The sequence below is a fragment of the Furipterus horrens genome, unplaced genomic scaffold (genome assembly GCF_987537825.1).
Source record: "Furipterus horrens unplaced genomic scaffold, mFurHor1.1.pri manual_scaffold_3, whole genome shotgun sequence".
Lineage (NCBI taxonomy): Eukaryota > Metazoa > Chordata > Mammalia > Chiroptera > Furipteridae > Furipterus > Furipterus horrens.
The window spans coordinates 37,298,622-37,306,991 of record NW_028327173.1 but is presented as its reverse complement, the minus strand read 5'-3'; the positions used below and the strand labels follow the sequence as shown (position 1 = coordinate 37,306,991).

At 38.9% G+C, this 8,370-nt stretch overlaps 1 protein-coding gene across 1 annotated transcript in view; it reads left to right on the top strand.

Annotated features, from left to right (window-relative positions):
• The first annotated feature begins 808 nt into the window (after positions 1-808).
• The window catches only part of NDC1 (NDC1 transmembrane nucleoporin), a 49,250-nt gene continuing 41,688 nt past the window's right edge, over positions 809-8,370 (top strand). The window contains exons 1-4 of the mRNA XM_090269500.1: positions 809-1,187; positions 2,638-2,758; positions 5,622-5,723; positions 7,663-7,837. Of these exons, the coding sequence (XP_090125626.1) occupies positions 1,131-1,187; positions 2,638-2,758; positions 5,622-5,723; positions 7,663-7,837 (455 nt within the window). The 5' untranslated portion in view covers positions 809-1,130. The remainder of the gene's footprint in view (positions 1,188-2,637; positions 2,759-5,621; positions 5,724-7,662; positions 7,838-8,370) is intronic.

Sequence of the window (8,370 nt, the reverse complement as noted above, 5' to 3'; positions counted from 1 at the left end):
ATTAACTCTTTGGAAGTGAATATCATATAATCTTAAAGCAACTCAGGAGGCCATCATTAGCAAATACTGCAGAGCAGTGTGTATGATCTCAATTTGTCTCACTCAAGTGAGTTTCTTCAGAGTAAGTAAACCACTGAATCTACATCTCTGTCTTTTTAGAGTACTGAATGTTGACTGTGATATCTAATTGGGCATTAAACGGTGTTAGCTCTATGCCTCCAGGTATCTCACTGAGGACAAATGCCATCAAAGCCTTAAGTGGGACTTGGGTTGGTAAAAAGCCTTTTTCCTTACTGGCAGTAAATTGATGGTATCATTTATATAGCATTTTATTACATCTTTACAGCATCACTGGAAGCCATCTTTATTTTTATCCTCATTTTATAGATGAAATGGAGACTCACAGAGGGTCAAGATACTCCACTTAGCACGTTGGCTGTACTGGATGGAACTAGAAACCAGATTTTACAAAACTAAACGTAACTCTAGGGAAAAAGAATTTTCCATTTCAGTAAAGTTAGTGAGCACCTTTGTGGAGAAGGCCACAATACCTTTTGATTTTACTTTCAGGCAGTCAATAAAGTAAAATCCGGAAAAACGAGGGCAAATCATTTTGCCAGATTTTTCTACCTGCAGAATTCCCATACATCAACAGTGTGGCTAGTACGTATAGGCCTTATATGAGACTACGAATCCCAGAAGGCCACAAGGTACCTTGGGGAAGACTTCCTCTCCCAGCATGCTGTACTTTGGAACTCCGAGTTCCAGAATGCAACGCTCGCCCTTGCTCTTAGAGGGCCATCAAGCCTACAGTTCCCAGCATACAGCGGCACCGCCCCCAATTTCTAGCGCCTCGCTGGACTCTGCTTCGGAGAGACCTTTTCGATTCCAGAGGGCGAGTTCTGGAGTCCCGCGCCACTTTCGGACACGTATCTCCGGGGCAATTTTGGCCTGCTGGGCCTGTGCAGACGAAATCTCGAAGGAATGGGTTAGGGCCTGGGCCGGGCTTCGCTCAGGCGGCGTTCGAGGCAGCCCCAACGGGGTCCTTCTGGGGCCTTCCTCCCTTTGAACTGCAGTGGCGGGCGGGCTCCCTGTCTCCTGCTCCCCTCAGAGTAGGGGCCGCCATCACCATGGCCACGGTTGCGAGTCTGCCCTGCCCCGGCGGGTCGCGGGACATCTTGTGGCGCGTGAGTGCTGCGCTCACTGTGGTTTGCGCTTGGCCGCTGCTGGGGTCTTGCTGGACAGACGGGCGCTGATCGCGCGTGCGCGGTGGGTGGGGGAGGAGCCGGCTCGAGTGTAGTGGGGAGCGCGTGGGAAAGAGACCTCTTAAGGGGGAGTTTGTTACAGGGTTGTGGGGGCCGTCCTGAGTAGAAGCTGGTTACAGGGTGGGAGGAGTGTGCGTGCGTGACGTCCTGAGTGCAAACTTGTTACGGGGTGAAAGGGGAGTTCAGAGTGGAAGCTAGTTAAGAGTCGGGGGCTGACCTGCTTGGGAACTGGAGTAGGGAACGGAGGAAGAGCCTAGGAAGGGGTGATGTACCTAGTAGGTGCAGGATAACTTGTTGGTCACTTGGGGTCAGAAGTACGAATTGGAAAGAATGTGAGTGCGAGGCCTTAAGCAGAGACTTGGGCTAGGGACTGGGTAAGCAGGACAGGTACTCTTTGTTAAGTCAGAGGAATGTGTGTGCTGTGGGAATTGAAGTGAGGAGATACTTGTTGATGTTGAATTAACAGCTCTGTATCCATTCTGTGCAGGGCAAAGAGGAATAGGCGTAATATCCCTTTTAGGCTACCCCTGTTGTACAGTCCCCGTATCCCAAGCTAAAAACTTTGGAGTCCTTAAGTCTTATATATTCTTTACCACCTATATTATCAATCACCGACGTTGTGTAGATTGTGTTTCACAAATGTGGCAGCAATTATTCCTTTTTTCCTTTCCCGTTGCTTCAGACACTGACTGTAATCTTTGGCTTGGGCAGTTGCGGTGGACTGCCTCCTGTCGGGGTCTTGTCCCCTCTGATCCATCTTTATCATAGCCACATTACATACACAAGGGTGTTTTACCTTTCAAAATATAAACTTGAGTGTCACTTTCATGCTTAAAATCCCTCAGTATTCATTTTGTTCTTGTATTCACTTATTCAGCAGTAAATCTTGTGCCTCTTATATGATAGGCCCTGGTGATTCAGGCATGAATACCATGTATTGATTGCCCAATAAAGAGTGTGTATCTAATAATTAGAAATAGTTACAATATACAGATGGTTCTTATAAAATGTGTATAGCTTTTAGATATTGATGTGTCTATCAATTAAACCAAAAGAGACAAGTACAAGGTGCTACAAAATGCAGTTGTAAAACTTAACCCCTGCCCCTGCCCCTGTCCCAGACATTTAATGTGGCACCTGACTCTAGACTAACACAACCATCAGTTCACTGATATTACAAGATTCTGTAGTGGTATGTAAATTAAAGTGATTAATAATAATAACCATTGAGGTTTATCTATACCTGCATGGATGATGATCTAGGTGTAAATATTAGTAATTAACATTCTGTATGAAAAGATAGCATTTGTATAACTGAAATAGTTTAACTGACTTCATGGTTGAGTGATTTTGTTGATTTTGTTTGTTATAGGTTTTGGGCTGGAGGATAGTTGCAACTATTGTTTGGTCAGTGCTGCTTACACCCATCTGTACCACAGTATTTATAATCTTAAGCAGCATTGATTTATTTCATCCAATACAGTGGCTGTCTGGTAAGCGATATTCAATTTGGGGAAAACAAATTTGCGGGACCTACTTCTTAACATAAAAATTGCATTATGTTTCAAATAGATTTTTAATTATTGCTTATATTGACGTGGGAAAACATTCACTTCGACGTAATCTTAAGGCCTTCACTTCTTAACTTAAACCACCTTTTCATTATGTAATGATAAGATTAGTAAACCTGTTAGAGACTATTATCACATGAACAAAAAAATCATGAGAAGAGCACCTAAATGAAAACTTAATTTTTGTTTGTTTGTCTCTTTTTGACAGCTTTATTGAAATTGTCTTTTGAAGGAGAATTCCTCCTTTTATATAAACATTGTTGATAGAAAATATGAGATATCTCTTTAAAAAACCTGTCTAAAATTAAGAATACTTCATTTTTACATTGTGGCTAGTAAGAGAGAAAGATGAGAAAGGAGAAAAGGAGGAAAGAGTTGAAGACTAAGGAACATAGAGTTAAATTCGAGGATTGATGAGGATCTATCAATTATTACTACCAACTGTGTGCCAAGCACCATGCTAAGTACCTAAGTATATTACCTCTTATTCTTCCTACAACTCTGTGTAATAATGAGGTATTAATTCCTACTTTGTAAATGAGGAAACTGAGACTCAGGTTAAAGTCTTTGGAGACACACAGCTGATGAGTAACTGAACTCGGATTTGAAATTCGTCTCTGACTTCAAAGCCCATGTTTTTCCACTATGCCACATTAGAATTACAAAAAATAAAAAGAGAGAAATGTTGCCAGACTAGGTTTTGAAGTCTTTAAAGTTCTTGCCTAAGGCTAAGAAGCACAAATACTCTTGTAATACTTTTTATATCCTCTCAACAACAACAATAAATTTCTTTTGCTTTGGAAAGTGGGAAGCGTGTTGTTAACTTAATTTTTCAGAAGAAAATGCTGACTTTCAAGGAGATTGAAGCTTTACTCTGTGGCTTTTGGAGATATTGCTGCTAAAGAATTAAAGCCATGTTAAGTTTTTGTTGAGACATATCAATCACTTCTTGGATGGATCCCCACAGGTCAGATGAAATTAAGCCATGAACTAACCGAATACAGGTCTAGCTGCCTGCTACTTCAAAAGCCAGTACTCGAGAGACAGGTGCCGATGTGAAAGTAAAGTGGTTTTATTTTAGGTATTGGTAACCTGGAAGATGGGGGACTCTTGTCTCAAAGCCCATCTCCCTGAGAATATGGGGGACTCAGTCTCAAAGCCCATCTCCACATCTCCGTGAAGGCAGAGGTTTTTATAAGAAAGGAAGAGGTTTTTATAAGAAAGGAGCGGGGAACAGAGAAAGAAATCAAGGGACAGGGTTGAAAAGTTCTCCATGTGCAGATGAGCACAGTCCGTTCCGATAAGACAAGTAATGGTCCCATGTGCATCATCCTCATTTAGTCATTCTGGTTCACATCATCCTGACTTTGTCATTCTGACTCCATGGATGAAGGTCAGCAAATCTGGAGCTGGGATGCCTGAAGGTCGGAGTCTGTATCTTTAGAAGTTAGTTCCTAGGATTCTTATACAAATATGCTGTTTATCTACAAGCTACATATTGGTCAGAGTCAACATTTACAGAAACAATGTCCAAAAAATGGTAGCGTGGCTTATAATTCCCCACTGTTACAAAACCAGTGTAAGGATGGCAGGTATTTTGCCTGAGTTTGCATTACTTATTGATTTTTTTATCTTGGCTGTCTAGTCACAGCCTCAGAATATTCAGTATTATAATCTAGAGCCATTATCCATTTTGGCAATTAAGATACAAAATTTTTTGCCATTTCATGGGCCACGTGTTCTTTAATCCTAATAACAGTTTTATCTTTAATCTCATAAATTAGATATGTTTTATGCCATTTTTCTTCTATCAGATGTTACTTGTCCTCTTCAACTTTTGCTTCACAAGATCTTTCCAGAGAAGTTGTATTCTTTTCTTACTTATTTCAGTCACATGAATGAGTTCTTTTTTTTTTTTTTTTTTTTTAGCTGAGTATTACATTTGGGTTTAATTGTGGATGCTTCATATTTTTATTAATTTTAGTTAATTATGTTTTTTAAAATAATTGGTTTTATTAAGTGTTAGTCTATTTAGCAGACATATGTCCTTGCTGTTTTTATTTTTTGTGTGTTTTTAGGCATAATACATATATATTTTAAAGTTTGTCATGTTTTTGAAATGGATTATTGATTGTTGAACTACTCTAAAATGTCAATGTATTGGTATTTCACAGGGATATCTTGATTTATTTATTTATTTATTTATTTATTTATTTATTTATTCTGTGTGGTTGCCTCTCACTTGCGCCCACAACTGGGGACCTGACGTGCAACCTAGTAATGTGCCCTGACTGGGAATTGAACCAGCGACACTTGGTTGATTTTTTTAAAGTCAGCTAATTTACATGATTTATGGATTTATACTAGTTCCAGAAATGATACTTTTTTAGCTAAGGGGCTAATTGCATTTTTAAAGAGGGTATCTGAAAAATATTTAACATTTTAAAAAGAAACTGTTGGTGTATACTAAGTATGGTATTTCTCTGTTTCACGTGATGAAATATGTTTGCATATGGTAGTATTTTGACTGATGTTAACATCTGGGTCATCTGAAAGAAACTCTAGTATAATTTTGAAGGACCCAGAGCTTGGTCCAAATAGGTCTCATTGTAGTTCTTGAGTGGTTGTCCTATAGGACTTGTCAGCAGTATATGAGAACATTCTTAAAGAAAAGACAACTTTTAAAATTAAAATCATATTTGTGATTCAAACCCCTTTTCTATTACTGTCTACTAAATATGCATGACTGAATGATCTTTACTAATTCCTGTCTCTTGTATTTTAGATTCTTTCAATGATCTATATAGTTCCCATGTGATCTTTTATCTCCTGCTGCTGTCAGTGGTGGTAATAATAATAAGTATTTTCAATGTGGAGTTTTATACAGGTGAGTTTTCAAAAGTTAATTATCTTAAAAGTATTTGAATTTATTTTATTAAGGGCAGACTCAATGCATTTTATGTATGTGTGTGTAATAGAGACTGTGTTTTATGTCAAAGTTTTGCAAATTATACAGAATCATATGATTTGAATATCTTATTTTAAAATTTGAGTGCTGGTTTCTCTGTATTGGACAAATATTATGATTTTACTTATGCAATACCTAGAGTAGTCAAATTCGTAGAGACAGAAAGTAGAGTGGTGGTTGCCTGGGGCTTCAGAGAGGAGGGTTTGGGGAATTGTTTAATGGGGACAGATTTTCAGTTGGGGAACATGGGAAAGTCTGTGGATGAATGGTGGTGGTGTTTGTACAACAGTGTAATAAATGTACTTATATGCCACAGAACCATACACTTAATATGGATTAAAATAATAAACTTTATTTTTGTTTTTATTTTTTTAAAGTTTATTGATTTTTAGAGAGAGAGAGAGAGGGAGAGGGGAGAGAGAGAGAGGGAGGGAGAGAGAAGCATTGATTTGTTGTTCCACTGATTTATGGATTCTTTGGTTGATTCTTGTACCTGCACTGTCCAGGGATCAAACCAGCAATCTTGGCGAATTGGGACAATGCTCTAACCAACCAAGCTACTCAGTCAGGACTAAACCAATAAACTTGAAGTATATCTTACCACAAAAAAATTTAGATCTTTTAATGGTTCACAGCTGGTGTTCAAGTTGTGATTTAGCAGATATAAATATTATAAAAATAATGCCTTTATAGGGTATGAGATTAGGACCAGGTGGCTTCTTAGGTCTTTCTCAAATATAAAAGGCTAATTCTAAGATTTTCCCAAAAACTTAAATATATTATGTTATGCTTGGGAGAATCACCTTTAGATTCCAGAGCATTTTCCCCCTCAGCTTCTCATCTCTTCTTGCCTTTCAGATTCCTTTAGTCTCTCCTTAAGATACAGTAAGAAGCTTTTTCCGACAATACTTGTTTGAACTGTAACATCATTCCCCCTTTTAGTTCTTCCTCAGTTTCATGTTAGATAGGGTATAAGATTTCAAATCTTACTCCGGATGTTACAATATGTACCCTTTTCCTTTGTTTTCCTAATCTTACTACTTGTTGATGGATGTTTTTTTCTGTTCAAACCGTGTACAGCGCCCCTTGGCTTACAGCCTGTGGTCTTTCACACTGCCCTTTGTGGGCATTTCTAGTGAGGATGGAGAGGTGATAGCAGCCTCTTCCTCAAAGCGGAAAGCACCTAATTCCTTTCCCTTCACACTTCATTTTCCACTTCCCCTGAACCTCTTCGCTTTGAGTGCATTAAAAGAAGAATGCCTACAGAGATAGGTTAGGGAACCCTGTAATAGCTGTTTAAATGGTCAGCATCCCTCACCTCACACCCTTAGTCACCTCCCCCAGCTCTTGTCCAGAAAACTTTTGGATTATCAGGAAGGTAGTAGAAATTCCTATACAAACGTTTATTTTTGCATTCAGTGTTGTCAGTGTTTACCTAATTTGTGGTTTATTTTTCACAGATGTACTATATATTGGTAATTTTAAAATGCAAAAATAAAGATAACTTGCTGGAGGGCAAGCACTGTCTTTAAAAATTATTAATTTTTTTATCGCATTTAGGAGATTGCCAGGGTAGGCACTGTTTGAGCTATCAAGAAATTTTAAAAAGAAATGAAAGCTGTTGCTCATGCTGTCCTTAGATTTCATCTCTCTAGATTCTTTGGTTTTTCTTTTTGTGTGTGTGCATCTCCTTGTAGTTAATCATTTCTCAAATTATTTTAACTTAGAATGTTTAGGAATTTTTCTAGGTTTCTTCCTGCCCTTTGGAGTGTTTGTGCAAAGATGAGAGGGAATCATTTGGGTCCTCTGGTGTCATGTGTGGCAGATTATAAGCCACGTTACTGTGCTCTCTTTGCAGTTGTGCCTTCCATTCCCTGCTCCAGACTGGCTCTGATAGGGAAGATCATCCATCCTCAGCAGCTTATGCACTCGTTGGTTCACGCCGCAATGGGAATGGTGGTGGCTTGGTGTGCTGCAGTGATGGCCAAAGGCCGATACAGTTTTCTTGCGGTTCCTTGCACTCGTACTGAGAGGTAATATTAAATTTTTTCCCTAAGGAATCTTATTTAGTTACTAAGCCAAAGATGACTTGTATAGTTTAATAGTTTATGGACATTGTTTGCTTTCTAAACTTCTGCATAAGGTACTTTTTTACATCAAATGTTTTGATATTTTATGTTTTGAATTTTAACAATTTTTTTAGAACCATTGTATGCACAGCGCTATATTAGGTGCTGTTGGATTTATAAGAGTGATTCACACAGAGGCTATATAAACTCCTTGGGAGTTGAGAACAGGGGAATTAAGCTACGGACCCAAATGGATGCAATAGAGAAATAGGAATGTGTGAGAAATAGGCTGTACTAGGAAGAAAGTGAGGTGTGCAGATAAAACCTGTGGGAGTGCAGAAAGCAGGGAGGTGGCAGAGCTGCTTAGAGGAGGTGGCCCTTTTTTTCTCATGAATTTATTTTTATTGAGGTATAAGATGGGTTGGGATGGGAAATTCTCCATTAGGGAAATGCCCATTCTAATCTTCCTGGTATCGTTTCTAGAATTTTTTCTTGGA